The sequence below is a fragment of the Neofelis nebulosa genome, chromosome X, assembly GCF_028018385.1.
Source record: "Neofelis nebulosa isolate mNeoNeb1 chromosome X, mNeoNeb1.pri, whole genome shotgun sequence".
Lineage (NCBI taxonomy): Eukaryota > Metazoa > Chordata > Mammalia > Carnivora > Felidae > Neofelis > Neofelis nebulosa.
This window is the reverse complement of record NC_080800.1, coordinates 17,783,996-17,802,140: the sequence shown is the minus strand read 5'-3', so window position 1 is coordinate 17,802,140 and position 18,145 is coordinate 17,783,996. Positions and strand designations below refer to the sequence as shown.

General features: G+C 34.5%; 1 protein-coding gene across 6 annotated transcripts in view; it reads right to left on the bottom strand.

Annotated features, from left to right (window-relative positions):
- Positions 1–18,145, bottom strand: part of CNKSR2 (connector enhancer of kinase suppressor of Ras 2) — a 299,979-nt gene that overhangs the window by 142,255 nt on the left and 139,579 nt on the right. For all 6 annotated transcript variants that reach the window (XM_058713719.1, XM_058713721.1, XM_058713722.1 and 3 more), the window contains 3 exons: positions 11,606–11,725; positions 3,067–3,126; positions 228–296 (listed from right to left, as the gene is read on the bottom strand). In XM_058713719.1, the coding sequence (XP_058569702.1) occupies positions 228–296; positions 3,067–3,126; positions 11,606–11,725 (249 nt within the window). The remainder of the gene's footprint in view (positions 1–227; positions 297–3,066; positions 3,127–11,605; positions 11,726–18,145) is intronic.

Here is an 18,145-nt window from a genome sequence, read left to right as displayed (position 1 = left end):
TAACCTCAGTCAACACCAATATTTCCAAGCCTTATATTAAAACCATGTTTTTAAAAAAACTATGCCTTACCTTGTATCAAATATGAATATTCATTCAGCTATCTTAAGAAAGGCTGTTCACTCATTTTGTACACAACAGGTGTTTTATTTCAATTGGTATTCTTTTAAAGCTTTAGCAAATATTTATATTAGTTCCTCCCATTGACTCATAAGGTAATTATACATACCACAGTCTGATGGTTAACTTGAATCACTTCATCGCCAGCATGGATTTTCTTGCACCGATCTGCAGGTGACTAAATTTAACATAATGGAAATGATAAAAAACACAAATTTTATCAGTCATTTCCTTTCCCTGAAAATACTACAGTAAGTCCACATCTTTAAATTAGATCAAGACTTCAATTATCTTCTTTAAAAAATTAAGCTAATACAAATGACTACAAGTGTTTAATATATTGTTTGTATTCTATAGATAACTAAAATAATTGAAAGTTAAAATTTACTTGAAAAGTGATATGCAGTTTATTTCTTATTCATTTCCAATTTCCAATTATTTCAAAACAAAGAAGTCTTGAAGTAATATTAACTTCAATTCAACAAATTTTGAAATTCACTAAAGAATTATCTGTCATAGGCCAGAGTTCAAGGTAAGATGATATCTCAGACAAATCCAGTTACTCAAGTTATAATACAAGTAAACTCTTAAAAGGGTAGTTCATCTAGGATATTAACTCAACCCTAAGAATGGTATTGTAACAAGAAAAAAATGTATTTTTTCATAGCACCTTTAGAAGGTAGGCTTATTACCAAATCAGACAAGTATGATGCAGTAATTCTGACAAGTTTGTAAATCATTACTGTAACAGAGTTGTAACTATACTCAGTTCCTGTGCTATCTGACTCATAACTGATCTTTTTAAAGGAGAGTATAGAAGAAACACATCAAGCCAATGGCTCTAGTCATGGTGTAAAAAGAAAATGATAGTTGGTATATAAAATTGAAAGAAACTGAACCAACCTCTTTCACAGATAAGTAAAAAAGGGAATGATATAAATTATAGACTTTCAGTGTTAAATGGGACTCTAGAGATCATTTTGTGCAAGCTTCTCATTTTACCTATGAGAAAATTAAGAAACTAGGGCAGAGCAAAGCAAAGTAACTTAACCACTTTAGTGAGCAGCTCTTTACTAAGACTCAACACAGATCTCCTAATGATAAATGACTAAGGATACCAAAAAGTATGAAATACTTTCAAGAATAAAGAATTAAGTGATGAGCCATTAACATATGGTTCATATCTGAACTACTCACAAAATCAATCTTTCTGTGATCACTCACCCATTTATCAAATATTACTGAGTAATTAATATGAGCTATACATAGTGTTTAACTTTTTTATAGACTTCAGACAATATAGAGATGAATTCCTATCAATTTCTTCAAGATATAGTTCCACATCAACATTTCTGTGATTCCTTTTCTGGTTTTACTTGGCAGCATTTATGATTCTTTCCTTTGTCTGTCTATGCAAATTTCACTACCTGTTTACACACATAAACCCCTAGTTGCATTCTTTAGGAACAGCAAGCTAGTTTAGTTTAAAAATTCAATACTTAGCCCCTTGCCTGGAACACAGCAGACATGAAGCAAAAGTTTGTTATAAGAACAAATGAATAAATGAAGGGTCAGAGGAATGTACAAAAAAATGAGAATGATCAATCAGTGACAGGAGTATAGTTTACAGCATATCACTGCATTTAAATTTTTTAAATGGTTGACAATAAGCATATAACTGATATTTTTGATCCCATATAACTTATATTTAATACCAAATGTGAAACCAGTACAGGAATCCAACTGCAATCTATATAATGTGTTTCACTATTCTCAAGAAACCAAGAGAAATGAGTAGAAAAAAAAACAATAAATGATTAATAAGTGAATTAGATGAAGAAAATGTTGATTTTTTTTAAAAAAGAAAATGCTGGGAAGATATTGAGATCTATAATAATTAGAGATTAACTAACTCCGCCTCAGTCTTTGAAGGAACACAGCATTAATATGCAATTAGTCAGAATTTCTAAAAGAAAAACAATTCATAGCTCAGCACCTACTTAAGAGTAAGATGGAAATCTGGGACAAACAAATATGGGAATAATGATTTATTACACTATTCAAATCTATTATACTGATAGTGTTCAGGCTCAACACGATCATTTCACATTTCTGTAGCTCTTTACAGCATAGCCTTACACATTTATTAGCTTATTTGATTTTCATATCAACTTAGTGAGGTATGTAGTGCAGATAATATTTCCAATTTACAGCTGAAGAAACTAAAGCAATGATAGGGTAAGTGACTTGCCAAAAATTACACTGCCATTAAGATGTAGAACTAATTGTGGGACTTAGGTCTAGGGACTCTGACCCATGGCTTGCAGAGGTTCTCAAATTTGAGCATGTCTCAGAATCACCTGTTAAAACATACTCTCTTTTAATAAGAAACAGGGTGGTCTGCAGAATTTGTGATTCAGTAGTTCTAGGGTGGGGTGTGAGAATTTGTATCTCTAACAAGTTGCCAAGGGAGAGTGATACTGCTGATCCAGAGAGGGACCTCACTGTGAAAACTGGTGAGCTATACCATGCTGTCTCTCCAATGAATTAAGCTGAATTATAATGCAGTATTCAGAAAGCCTGAATTATCTGATGCTTCTTTCTTATATAAAATTTTTTTAACATAACTAACCTATTTGACAGATGGAAGTGGATTCTTTCAGATGTCACAATAACTTGTCATAAACCAGAAAATACTTAAAAAAGGCAAATACCTGGCTGTAAACAGAAAACATCTGATTTACTCTAAGTAACCAATTATTCTAAACTAAATGAAATGACTGAAATTCTCTCCAAACCAGCACTTACTAACTCAATGTGTCTTACTTAGTTTTTTCTCCTAATCTGTTCATGTCCTCAGAAGTCAACCTCAATTATGTGTGGTAAGTAAGTTGTTTAACAATAAAAAGAAATACACACACCAAAATCTGAAATGTTACAATACTTACATTTTCTGTAGTTCCAGTAATTACATGGAGCCCATCATATGTTGATTTAATATACATACCCTAAGAAAAAGACAGCATCATAAAAAGAAGTGAAGTGACTAGAATATTGGAATATTCAAGTATATTATAACCTCATTTACACACAAAAAAACTTATCCTATCAAAATGCTACAGGCCCAATGAATCCCTATTCAATAATGATGTCTTTAAAGTAGTAAAAAATTCCTAACTGAATGTTCTGGTTTCTAAAGTTTGGCTGAAGAAGCCTGTACTCAACTTAATCAAGTAACTACTTGTTAAGTAAACTGCCTGTAAAACTTATAAAATGTAGCATGGTAATTCAATATCCTGAAGAAAGAACACAGCTCACTCCCCCAACGATTCTTACTATTTGTTCTGTGGCAAAATAAAAGTTATAATGGGAAATTCAAATACTGGTTATTAGCATATTGTACTTGAAACAAATTACACAATAAAAAATAGGTTTCTACAGAGCCACTTCAAGTACAACTAACTAGAGACAGATGAGTAATAGAATACTGTTAATGTAAACTTTTTTCTCCAGCTCTTTTGTGGAACCCTGTATTTCCTGCCTTCATTTTTATTGATGAAATTTTAACAATTATATCCAATCACTTCTATATCAATAATTAAGAGGTAATGTGTGGCACATCCTCCTCCAAATAAAGAGGGTGAGATTACATTTTCCATTAAAAATTGTTTTTAATGTTTGTTTATTTTTGAGAGAGAGAGAGAGAGAGAGAGAGAGAGAGAGCGTGAGGTGGGGAGGTACAGAGAGAGAGGGAGACATAGAATCTGAGCTGTCAGCACAGAGCCCGATGGCCCGATGTGGGGCTTGAACTCAGGAACCACGAGATCATGACCTGAGCCGAAGTCAGATGCTTAAGGGACTGAGCCACCCAAGCAGCCCTCCATTTTCCATGTAAATAAGTCCATTTTAGGGATGTCTGGGTAGCTCAATCTATTAAGTGTCAAACTCTTGATTTTGGTTTGGGTCATGGTCTCATGGTTGGTGGGACTGAGCCCTGTGTAGAGCCTGCTTGGAATTCTCTCTCTCCTCTCTCTCGGCCCCTCCCCTCATTTACACATGCTCTCTCACTCTCTTTCTCTCTCTCAAAAAAAAAACCACATTAAATATGGAAACATTCTATTACAATTTAAAGTTATCTAGGTATCTTGAAATTGTATAAACTGTAAAAGCAAACAAAAACTTTAAATTATGGATAGTGATAGACTTGAAGGGAAAAAAATATCACAAGAAAATATTCACATTATAAATGGGGGCACCTGGGTGGCTCAGTCAGTTAAATGCCCACCTTTTGGTTTTGGCTCGGGTCATAATCTCATGGTTGGTGGGTTTGAGCCCCATGTCCAGCTCCGTGCTGATGGTGCAGAGCCTGCTTGGGATTCTCTCCCTCTCTCTCTCTCTGCCCCTCCGCTGCTCCCTCTCTCAAAATAAATAAATACACTTAAAACAAAATTAAATATTAAAATATTTTTATTTAATCAAATAAAAAAAAGATGATTCAGTGAATGGCCTTTTTTCCTCTCTAATGAAGATTCTGTTACTTTTCTCTTTGGGAAAATAATTACATGAAGTTTTACTAATACAAGTGCTTTACATTTCAAAATATTGATTTCAAAAATAAAAAAAATACGAGTTTTAATGAACTTGAAGTCTAAAATATAATGGACTTAAAAAGAACCAATAGGGGCATCTGGATGGCTCAGTTGGTTGAGTGTCCGACTTTGGCTCAGGTCATGATCTCATGGTTCGTGAATTCGAGCCCTGAGTCAGGCTCTGGGTGGATAGCTCAGAACCTGGAGCCTGCTTCGGATTCTGTGTCTCCCTCTCTCTCTCTGCCCCTCCCCAGCTTGCACTCTGTCTCTCCCTCTCTCAAAAATAAATAAACATTAAAAAAAAAGAACCAACAAGATCTTTTCAGAAAAGCACTTATTCTAGCACTTATGTAGACAGTTACTATAATGTTAATTTCTCATACCTTTAGGTTAATTGTATATTTAGATAACTGAATGTACATGTACTGCCATTGAAAATAAGTAAGAAATAAAAACAAGAAGAAGAAAAGTTCATGGGATAGTACTATTAAAAACTGGGTAGGTTTGGGGGTGCCTGGGTAGCTCAGTTGGTTAGGCGCCTGACTCTTGATTTAGGCTCAGGCCATGATGTCACAATTTGTAAGATTGAGCCCCATGTCAGGCTCTGCACTGACAGCAGAAGCCTGCTTGGGATTCTCTCTCTCCCTTTACTCCAGGTGCTCTCTCTCTCTCAAAATAAACAAACATTAAAAAAACACTGAGTAGGTTTGAATTAATAAGTCATTTCAGTAATGTCTTCTGCCTAAGATGTTCAGGGGTGCCTGGGTGGCTCAGTCAGTTATGTGTCCAACTTCAGCTCAGGTCATGATCTCGCGGTTTGTAAGTTTGAGCCCTGCGTCAGGCTCTGAGCTATCAGCACAGAGCCTGAAGCCTGCTTCAGCTTCTGTGTCTCCCTTTCTCTCTGCCCCTCTCCTGCTCACACTCTGTCTTTCTCTGTCTCAAAAATAAATAAACATTAAGAAAATAAAAAAAATAAAATGTTGATATCTGTTCCAAAAATGGCTGAGCCTGGATCACTAATGTGAAACAAAATGAATATAATTTAAAAGGTATGTATTTACCTGTGAACTCTAGTTCCTTAAATGAAAGTTCATTACTTCATCTAAAATAAATAACTAACCTCAACAGAAGTGCAATTAAAAATTAATTAAGAAATTGGCTAGTAGTTGTTGCCTATGACCATATGGTAATATTCAACCTTACACTGGTGGCAAGTGTATACCATACTCACTTTTTAAGTTAATATTTATCTCATTATTTATGGGAAGGTATATCTAATGGTGTTATTATAGAAGTTAAAAGAGGACAAGATCCTTGCCATCATTTTTCTCTCGGCATTAACAAAATTACATCAGATTAATAAAGCATCTGAAGTATATTTGTAAGAGCTAAACACTAAATTTTGTTTTAGGTTTTTTACATAGAAGTATTGTGATAGAATAAAGTGGGAAAAGACAGTGAAAGAAATAATATATATTACTTGGACATACAACAGTCATAACTTATCATTCTCTATCACAATCATCACAAATACCTACTTGTTAGCATGTGCCAGGGACTGTTTTAATTGTTTTCTATTCATTTCACAATAGCCTATGTGGTATAAACTATCATTATTTCTGTTTTAGAGATAAGGAAACTGAGGTACAGAGAAGCTAGGGAGTCTGTCCAAGGTGGTGAAGCCAGGTTTCAAGCCTAGGCAGTCTGACTCCAGACGACATTCTCAGCCAGTAGGCTCCTGACTTACCGATTTATTAACAGAAGAGTTGTGCACCTTCACTTTTATTATAACATAATATTTGGCAATTGTAGATATTCAATTCAACCATTGACTGTTTAACATGTATTCTGAAGACCTCTTTAGCCCACCTGTACAATGTGCAATGTGGTTATAAAGACTAACGGGCATTTTACAAACTTATTTTATTCATCTTTTCGTCTGAAAATGGTAAGCAGAAGTTGACTATATTTATCTCTACACTTCTTTCAATATTGTTCATTACTGATTACAAATTAAGGTGTCTGACAAGAGCTCTAAATAGTTTCATTAATGGTTAGGGCATAGAGAAAGTCTAATATTCTAAGATAAATGTTTAGAAAAGGCAGTACAGTCATGCAGATAATAAAAATTCATGGACATACTCTAGTTGTCCTCTGGAAACAAAATTTTGAGCAATTATTACACAAACTAGGAACTTCAAAACTGGCAATTATAAGCTAAAGCAGGTATCTGTTATTTATAGGAAGAAAATCTCACCATTAATTATATATAACTGTTACATGGTTTATATTAAAGTTAATTTGTTCAGAAGGATAAAAATATATATTTTTCATTTTTAATGATTTTTTCAATGTTTCCTTATTTTTGAGAGAAAGAGAATGCACACAATCAGGGGAAGGGCAGAGAGAGAGGGGGACATAGGATCTGAAGCAGGCTCTGTGTTGACAGCAGAGAGCCAAGTGCGGGGTTTGAACTCATGAACCATGAGATCATGACCTGAGCCGAAGATGGAAGCTTAACTAACTGAGCCACCCAGGTGCCCCCCAAAATATTTTTAAAATGCTTAAATACAGAAGGATCTAGTTATGTATACAGAGTTTAATTCTAGCAACTTCATGGAAGCAATAAGATACAAATAAAGCACATTTTAAAACTGCCACAAAGAATGAAGATATTGTTTTATGCAATATTTTCATTTCAAACCTAATACGCCATTTGTTGTAACATCTTTTAATAATAAAAACTGACTTCATAGTTTTTATCTCCCTTTGGTAGTATTAATGAGAAAAATGGCCAAAAAGTCAGGTGCCCAAAGAAAGTAAAAGAAGCAAGTTGCTTGGATGAGTTTCAAGTTAATCATCTTCCAAATAATGAAGAGTCCACAGAAATACATCTGATCATTTGTTCACCTTTCATTAAGGGTCAAACAGTAGGAGGACATGTAATTCAAATGGCTCTATTTCTGGAACAGAGACAAATCTGGTCTTTCATTTCATCAAAACCTTCATTCTTCCTTATTCTTTTTTTCTTTTTTTAAAACCAATTAATTAATTCCAGAGCTGACTTGAACAGTTCCCTCTCTCCTGCTTAGTTTGCCAAAGTGACATTTGCTTCACTTGGTCTGCAAATGTCAACCAATGGGAGCCAGAGCAACCTCACAGTCAAGTCAATGGAGTAGGGCATATTTGAGGATAATCCAAGTGTCTAATAGCAAAAGGACACTCTGAGGCCAAATGGTTTCCCCAAGGATGGCTCCCCCAAGCCCTTTCTTCTCTGTTCAACTCATCTCTTGGTTCTGATCTAGTCCTGATATGTTGCAATAGTTCTCATTTTGCCTCCTTTAATTTTCTGCTAATCATTGTTGTTTAAAAACATTTTAGAAGCTAGTTTCATGTTTTAATCGTAACTAAGTATGTTTCCCATCATTTCTTATAATGCTTATGACTCTCAAAACTAAGAAATCCTAGGGGATTTGACTAATTAGGTGTAAAGTTGATGAACAATTTATCTAGTTCATCAGTGGAAGAACCAACCAGTTACCCTTTGCCTATGAAAGATGTTGTTTTGAAACTGGCAGAAGACCTTCTGCAGATGTTGTAAGCTAATTAAGCTTCTTTAAATCTTGGTATTCTCCCACCTCTTTCTATTTCTCTCCTTTATGTACCTTTTAGACATTTCTTATGGCTAAGCACATGCTAAATGTTACCAAAATTCTTAAATCTATTTATTTCAAATGTAACTGACTAAACTTGTTTATGTGGTGAATGATTTTTTTAAAAATTAAAAAAAATATTTTTAATGTTTATTTAGTTTTGAGAGAGAGAGAGAGAGTACGAGCAGGGGAGGGGCAAAGAGAGAGAGGGAGACAGAATCTTTAGCGGGCCGGGCTCTAGGCTCTGAGCTGTCAGCACAGAACCCGACACGTGACTCAAACCCATGTACCATGAGATCATGACCTGAGCCAAAGTCAGATGCTCAATCTACTGAGCCACCCAGGCGCCCCAGGGAATGATTTTTAAAATGATACCTTGAATGAATCATATAAAATTTATATTTAGGCATCTCTTTAATATGAATCACAAGAAATAGTTTTTACTTAACTTTTTACTAATATTCAACATTTTGGGGTTTTCTTTTCCTCCTTTGGAAATATTTTCCCAATGAAATGCTGCCAATTGTCCTTTAATAATGATTTCCCTAGGTGGTTCCAGTTTTAAAATCACCCTCTGAGGGGCACCTGGGTGGCTCAGTTGGTTAAGCGTCTGACTCTGACTCTTGACTCTGGCTCAGGTCATGATCTTAGGGTTTGTGTGTCCCTCTCCCTCTCTCTGTCCCTCCCCTACTGGCGCTCCCCTTGCCCTGCCATCTGGCTTTCAAAATAAATAAATAAACAAACTTAAAAAAATAAAGTCACCCTCCTAATTCTCTCACACTTCCGTTAAGCAATTCCAGCTTTAAATGTGGGATAATGGAACAAGCTTTGCTAACATGTACTTCATTGAGATTTACCTGGACTTAAACCCTGGCTCTATTACCTATGTGATATAGGGCAAATTGGTGAAGATCTGTGATTCCATTTTCTCATTTGGAAAATAAGAAAGTACCTACTCTACAGAGTTGTGAGAAAATACTTGGCAAATGGTAAACACTCGTCTTTTTTTTCTCTTCCAGTCTTTCTCAGACTAACTGAATCTGGTTGTTAGCATTTTAAGTTTATGACTGTTCCAAAGAGGAGACCCATATCTACCTCTTTCAAATTTAAAAAATAAAAGACCTGTCCAGGGCTATACCTTCCATTAAAACAAATCAAGATTTTGGGGCACCTGGGTGGCTCAGTCAGTTAAGCGTCCGACTTCAGCTCAGGTCATGATCTCATGGTTAGTGAGTTCGACCTCACATTAGGCTCTGGGTGGATGGCTCAGAGCCTGGAGACTGCTTCAGATTCTGTGTCTCCTTCTCTCTCTGATCCTCACCTGTTTGCTCACTCGCTCGCTCTCTCTCTCGGAAAAAAAAAACATTAAAAAATTTTTAAAAAATCAAGATTTCATAACGTCCATTAATTAGCACTGTGTTGACTCACTTCACAAGGTTACTTTCCCCCATGATTTCAGGGGAAATTGGTGGGGGGAAAAATCAGGCTCTTTTCTCCAAATACTGTCCTTAGAACCACAGGCTCATAGAGCTAAAGGGAGCTTTAAAGATGATCTAGTCCACCCTCCCTTTCTTCCTCCAACATTCTATGCATGAAAATAGCAAGGCCAAGGAGGTTAAATTTACTCCTCCACCTCCTCAAGATAACACTCACGGCTATATTTTATGTAAGTGATTTGTAACTAGGTGTCCTGACTCCTAGTCTAAAAGAATATATACTAATTCCTAATCTCCCACTCCACAAATCATGCTGAGAGAGCTTCCTTTCTTTATAACTACTGAAAAACGGGGTGCCTGGGTGGCTCAGTTGGTTTAGCGTCCAACTCTTGGTTTTGGCTCAGGTGGTGATCTCACAGCTTGTGAGTTTGAGCCTTACATCGGGCCCTGTGCTGACAGTGCAGAGCCTGCTTGGAATTCTTTCTCGCTGCCCCTTCCCTGCTCTCTCTCTCTCTCTCTCTCTTTCAAAATAAATAAACTTAAAGAAATATAACTACTAAAAAGGGAAACATAAAAAGGAAAATCTTCAATACTACAGGTTGAAAGATGCTTTAAATGAAACTGGACTGTGTAAAGATAGCCAAAGGGAACAGTAAGAATTTAAAATCATAAATATTACTTCAAATAAATTTATAAATATTAAAAATAAACTCTTAAAACTAATTAAATTTAGATACTATACTTATAGGCTATGATGATGGTATACTTGCTGGCTTTCTGATATACTGATTTCCATCTTCCTAGGAAAACACTGATAAAAGGTACAAAAGCAGGAGAAACTATAGTTATCAAAAAGTAATTTGCCAAATATCAGGAGGAAAGTCACTCTATAATATAGATGGCTTCACAGTGAAAAATCACTATTATGCATTAAATAAAAGCCACATAAAAAGTTAAACTTGCTTATGGATCTTTAAGAATATATTACTTGAATTATATTATTTCCAAGACTTCTATTTTCTAAATATCAATAATTATATCCTATGAAAATTCATCTGCAAGGAGAAAGGAGAAACACTGGAGCACCAAACTAATAATTTACAATTGTGTAGGGGGTAAGATGTTCTCCAGTCAGTTTCCTGTTTTTTGTCTCTCTCATTAATATTAATTTTATATGCTTTATTTCTAGAGGCCCATTAAAGAAATTTAACCTCTGGGTTAAATTTAGAACCAATATAATTTTTAATCAAGTGAATAAAATATAGAAGATGATTATTATTTCATAATAAAAAAATATATCTCTAGATGTCAGCCTAGTTTTGGCAAAATCCACCTGCTTACTCACTCTTTTAAGAAAGAATGGATGTGAGTTATAAACAATATTGGGTTTGCTTAGCTTATACAACCTAAGAGAAAAGAGTCCTATTAAAACCAGAACAAAACAAAGCAAAACAAACAAAACACCTACTGGCATGGGCAGGTAACAATGTAGTTCTTAGTATAAAACTGTTAAACTTCCTTTAAACCTAAGGAACTTTGGTGGGGGGGAGTGAAAGAATGTAATAAAAAATAATTTATCACAGGATAATTTAGAAATTGCCATTTTAAATTCCTTTTCATTTTCACTTATCTTCATAAAACTTCTTTTCACAACAAACTCCCACTACTTTAATTTACCTCTGGAAAAAAAATACCAAAATATTCTAAGTTTGTTAGAATTTATGGATTCCCATATTTGGAGGCTACTCTGCCTACATCATTAGCTATCCAATGATGGATGGTGGCTTTGATAAACATGGTAGCTCTTACCAGCCCTTCACTTGGTTTGATGTTTGCCAGCTGAATCACTTCTAGGTGGGCAGACTGTGAAACCAGAGGATCTGATGACAGGGATATGATGTGGTCACAGACTCCAGAAAGAGTTTTACACTGAAAAAAAATTAGGATGAACACATGTTGTATGTAACACGTGAATCACTTTTTGTTATAACTTTCTTACAAGAAAAAATTAAAGAAGCATAAGCAGGTGACTTTTTTTTCTATAAAATCTGCATAAAATAGGTATTCAGGTGAAAAAAACATAATACATACACAACACACCTATATTCTAAATTATGGATACAAGAACTAAAGATCAAAATACAAGAAAGTTATGGTTTTGTTTCTCTTGTTTGATTCATCAGACCTAAAATCAAATCATTATTCCTAAATAATCTTAATAACCACACAACTTCTTGATAACAACCTCTGGATGTAACTAAACTCAATAATTTCAAAACCACCCATGATATGATCAGAAAAGTTTAAAAACAATCCAGTAAATGACCAAGAAGATGAATGTTCCAAGTCTGCTCAGTGAACTTCTCCTACTTATTTGTATATACTTTACTGTTCAAGGTTACCTTTCTATAAATTTCCTATGTCGTTCAGGTAAAGTTTGCCACTTCTTCAATACTGGTTTCTCAGCATTCTATGAAGTCTAAAATTGCATAAATTCTAAAATTGCTTCATTCTGAATCCTTTGAGGCAGAAGCCATGTCCTACTCATCTCTGACTTCTCTTCCTCCCCCTTCCCCACACCTCCACAACAGGTAGAGAGATCTTACAACATATAAGGTACTCAGTAAATATGAGCTGAATAAACTGAGGAACAAAGGAGTTTTAGCACTTAGTAGAGTGGCTTGACTGAGGACAGAGAGCTAATACTTTAGGTTAGGATAAATCTATTCATGCTGCTATAGAACAGATATAAATATGTTAGAGTGAGACATGGTAAAATCATGAAGAGTGGAACATAAGTGAATGACGCTTGGAGTATACTTCCTCAAATATGCTAGCCCTTAGAAGCTTCAGACTCTCACTGTGCTTACTGGAACCAGGTGTCCATCATTTGGTTTATTATTATTATTATTATTATTATTTACCTTTATTGTAGGAAGAGCTATTATTTTTCAGCAATCAAGGTGTCATTTTCTGTCCATTTCCAACATGTTACATTTGTTCTGTGACCACTACATTACTCAATTGTAAGGGAGACAGTTCTCTTTGTCTGGTCAAGATAATAATGACTCTCTTCTTATTTGCTACACTCTTTGTACATGGCCCGTGGCCTCTCATTCTGCACTGGGTTCAGCTTCCTCATACCAAAAAAACTGCCAAACTAAATTTCCCTTGTAATTTCACTCCTTTTTCCATCTACTTCTCAAGGTTGCACTTTTATTGAAGCTATCAGCCTCCAAAGAGAGACATTAGCTGGTAAGATACCAATACCCATGGAAAGAACATGGGCTTGATATAAAGATAGATGTGGGTGATCATCACAGTGCCAGTTACTTGCTGTGTAACTGTGAGCAAGTTATTTTATATCCTTGAGGCTCAATTTCCTCATGTAGAAAATGGGGTGATAAAAATTGCTCTATATGACAAATCAGATTAAGGTATAAAGAAAGAGCCTAATATGGCTCCAATCGAAACAAGACACTATATAAATGCTTATTTTTCCCCTGTTGCTTTCTCTACCCTCAGAGGGCTTAATCTTTACTCATGAGATGAATAATCTCATTATTCTTCATTACATGGCCTTGTTGACCATTTTACAATGACCAATGATCACACTGCATGGCCATAATGGGAGAGTTCACATCTCTTTACTCTTTCTGATGTTCAAATCTCAATGCTCAGATACAATGAAGGTATTTACCCTGAAAAGCTGCTAAGCATAGTGCCAAGAGGAAGACCACTTCTTAGAAATTGGGAATTCTACAGGGCCTGATGTATTTGATCTGTGCAATTGCATAGGGGCCTGTACTTAGCATTATGCTCTGCTGTTGAGGTCTTGGAATTCTCCATTGTTCTTGAACAAGGGACTTGACATTTTCATTTTGCACTAGATCTCACATGTTTGTAGCACATCTTGGCACCCTAGTTGTGTGTGTGCGTGCGCGTTTTAATTCCTCTTGAAAATACTCATCAGCAGCCATGGGGGAAAGGACAGAATGGCAGCACTCAACATACAAAAACTGGCTGCATTTCAAATTGTTGATGTTTACAGGAAAGAAAACACTTTTGGGCAGATTTATATCTTTTAGCTATTCCTTTCCTCCTATGTATGGCTACATTTTCATTCTTATTTTCTCTTTATCTCAAGGGGGTGATAATATTGTTAATTCTTAAGCATTTCTAAATAGGATACTTGGATTGCATGATAATGTAAAGGAGATATAATCCAAATCAGTACTAAATCAGTACACTAAAAAGAAACCTTTGTCATTTCTACAAATTGAATTATTTTAAAAGTCCAATGCATAAATAAATAGGAAAGTAATGGACATATTTAAATGGCTCAACGTGTACATGACAACATTCAGGGTCTCATACGACACACTGGTAATGAGCAATAGCAGCTCTCCAATTCAGGCACTGGAAGCACTTAGAAGTGGGGTAGAAGAAGGAAAGGCAGAAATACTAGACTGTAGACATGTTTACAAAAAAGAAAATACCAATTAAATCCACCGTATTAAGTTGCAAATCATTTTCTCAGATTCCTCTTCTTGAGTAATTTTGTTTGCCAAATACTTGCTATGTGCAAGGTCTGCTGGAATACAAAAGATGAGTAAAACAATGACTTTACCAGAAAAGCCATCAGGATTTAACAGATTAAAGATCTTGAAAAAAATAATAAAAAGACTTAGAAAAGAAACTCCACTAGAACCTTGCTGCCTGTTTTAGAGATAATGTACTAGAACCTTTATATTATAGTATTTGGCACTTGACTTAATAAGCCAATTAGAAGGGGTATAAAGCCTGGTTTTATATGCTAATTCTACACTCATTACTGCATCATACATCAAGCCACTGCAGGAAACCACATTAAAAGTACTAGGCAAAGTTCCAGGGAAGTTATTTGACACATTCTTGTAAAAAGCAAATTTGCTCATTCAGTAAAATCACGAGATATTATGTTGTTAACATTTTAAAACACAGCATTATCTACTGTTACCTAATTTCTAGAAAAAGAAAATTATAAGATAGCAAGAAAAATACATCTTTTATTATTATAAGTGAACATCAATATTACAGAGCACCTATAGCATATCTGGCACAATGCTAAATAGATGACATTTGAATGACATGGGTTTGAACTGCGTGGGCCCACTTACACACAGAATTTTTATAGTACAGTCCTGTAAATGTATTCTCTCTTCCTTAGGATTTCCTTAATGACATGTTCTTTTCTCTAGCTTAATTTATTATAAGAATATACTATAAATACATAAAACATACGAAATATGTGTTAATCAACTGTCTTATAGGTAAGGCTTCTGGTTAACAGTAGGCTATTAAGTACTTAAGGTTTTGTGGAGTCAAAAGTTATACATGGATTTTTTTTAACTGCATAGCAGTTTGGTGAATTGTCCAAGGGTCAATTATACTTCATATTCATTATCTCATTTATCCTTATAACAACTTCCTGAAGTAGATATTATTATAGCCAGCATAGCAGAGGAGAAAGCAAGGCTAAATAAACAGATCAAGGTCCATTGCCTTGGAAGAAAAAGGACTTGAATTCTTAACCATTATGCTTAACATCTCTCATTTCAATCCCTAAGTTGGAACTTGTTTTTGATCAATTTCTTTTTATATTGCTTAATCCTATGTCTGTATTAAATGGATGTTATATAGTACCTTTAAACTATATACTATAATGAAATACAAGGCAATTCTGCAAGCATTCTTGCAATCTAGAATGCCATTTAGATAAGGAATAGTAGATCTGAGAGTGTGAAAGACACAGCTCTCTGGGAAAATGTAAAGCCATATTTGCAGCAGCAGAACAATCCTATCCTAGCTAGAAGAAGACTTGGTAACCACCTGTATAAAGGGGATTCTTCTGGTATTTCTGCAACATTCATACCAAAGAATTTTTAATTCTATTTATCTTTAGTTCTAAAAACAGAAAGAAAATTTGAACCTAAAATTAAACCTAGTAAATAATATGCCTTTAATAAAGTTAAAGGGAAACTTAAGATAGCAATGAATATTATAACTGACCTTGTGGATTCTGTTATGAGCTACCCATGATGGTAACAAAAAATAGTGACTAAATAGCAGGTGACAGGGCTAGCTAGGACTTAAGAACCTTTTAAAACAAAAGAGGGTCATGGGCTAGAAGTAATGGTACTGTGACTTTTTTCTCTACAACCGTTCATATTAATTTCAACTATGAATTAATAGAGCATGTTCTCAGAGTGAAATGGGAAGTTTTCATATTCCGTTCTATATACATCCTATATTTTATATACATTTGCGCACACACACACACACACACACACACACACACACATCTGGTTCACCCAAATCTAAAAGTTCAAAGTGGAAAAAACACCTGAACACAGCAGGTTTAGTATAAAATTAATGGTTTTAAAATAGTTGTAAAAGCAACATTTTAGTCACTGTGGAGATTGAAAAAAACAGCACCCTTACATTAACATATTAACTAATAATAACAGCATTATTTCATTATCACTGAATTTATCAAATAGTTTTTAGATTACTATGTAAAGTTTCAGTGATTATGTTTTACAAAGGGAACACAAAAAGTATTCTAAGTACAAACAATAGTGAAAAGCTAAGGGAAAGGAAAGAAGTCTTTCCTATATTAGTTACCATCAGAACATACTCAGACATGATTGAGCTACTTCAAGTATTTTTATTTGTTTTTCTAGATAAGTGAAGTGCTGGAGTCAGTTATTCTGAATGTATTGGAGGAAATGAATGGAACTATCTTTAGGTTAAAAAATCAGAAATTCATTTCAATTAAGAAAGAACTTCAGGCTCATGAGCTTAACAAGAGATTCTACCACCCCCCAAAAAAAGATTTTACAAAAGGACATTTCTAGAAACTTTTCAGGTATATACATATATACAAGGGACAAGAATATAAAACAAAGATAAAATGAGGAAACAACAAACAGATGCATATACATTTTAAAATGGCAACATTGATGTAAAAGCTACGATTTAAGAATAGCTTAAATGATTCAGGTTTATTATCAATAAAACGGAAAATAGTAGCAAAAGTTTTATTTTTTATTTTTTATGAACTTTTTATTTTATTTATTTTGAGACATAGAGAGACCACGAGCAGGGGAGGAGCAGAGAGAGAGAGGAAGAGAGAGAATCTCAAGCAGGTTTCACACTGTTAGCACTGAGCCTAGTGAGGGACTCGATTTCAGGAACCATGAGATCATGACCTGAGCTGAAATTAAAAGTCAGATGCTTAACTGACTGAGCCACCCAGGTGTCCCAACAAAAGTTTTATTTTGATAGTGTATACACAGTAAAAGTATTAATATAACTGATATTGTAATTAAAATAGTCTGGAGGACAGAACATGTTTTTACTTTGGTTTGTCTATTAGTATAATTCAGTATTACAAATCATGTAATCCTGTGACAATTTAGGATGACATCTGCATTGTATTTTGTGAATAAGAGGTTTTGTTTTTACAAAATAGTATACATTTATTCTAATATTAATAGTGAGAACTCTAAATGATATAAGCCTCATTCAGAAATATAGTATTCTTAGTATCTTAATACTTCCTATATCTCTGTTGAGCTAACAATTTTGTAGTTCTAATTATGATGGCTCCCTAATAAGATACAAGGAGTAAAGAATCAGAGGTAACTTTGAAAGAGTAAAATCCACAAACAGAATTTAAATTGATATTCAAAAGCATTATTCTATGTAAATATTCCCCAACCCAGGAAGAATTTCTTGCTTATATGAGTAAACAGAATTGAATGAGAAACAATCTTTTAACCCTAAAAAACAAATAGAATGAAATTTCAATTTTAACCCAATGTAAAAAATCATATCTATATACAGTGAAGATTAAGAGTTTCAAATAGCTTCAGAATACAACTGTAGGAGCAAATAAATAAAGGTAATATGAACTTTGTTCCAACAAGGCCTAGAAAGCTCTGCAATTCCTTTAGGTTTCAAATTCTGATGGTGGGGAGAAAAACACAACAAAACAACTAACAGAATGAAAAGAAACCACCACCACTCTTCATACAGCCATTCATTCATTCAACAATCACTGAGTATCTGCTAATGATTCAAATGCCCACTATTACATTCAAGGATTTCACAACCTGGTGTTTCAGGTAATCTATTTGGCTTTGTCCTTAATGTCACTTACATTAAACATGTTGTCCTTGTGTTCCTGATAATGGAAAAGAGGCAATAACACTTTAAAACAACCATCATTCACGAATGATGAGGCTATGAAGGATGAGGTCAGTACCCAACAGTGAGAGAACATCAGTCCCAAATGTGTACCTG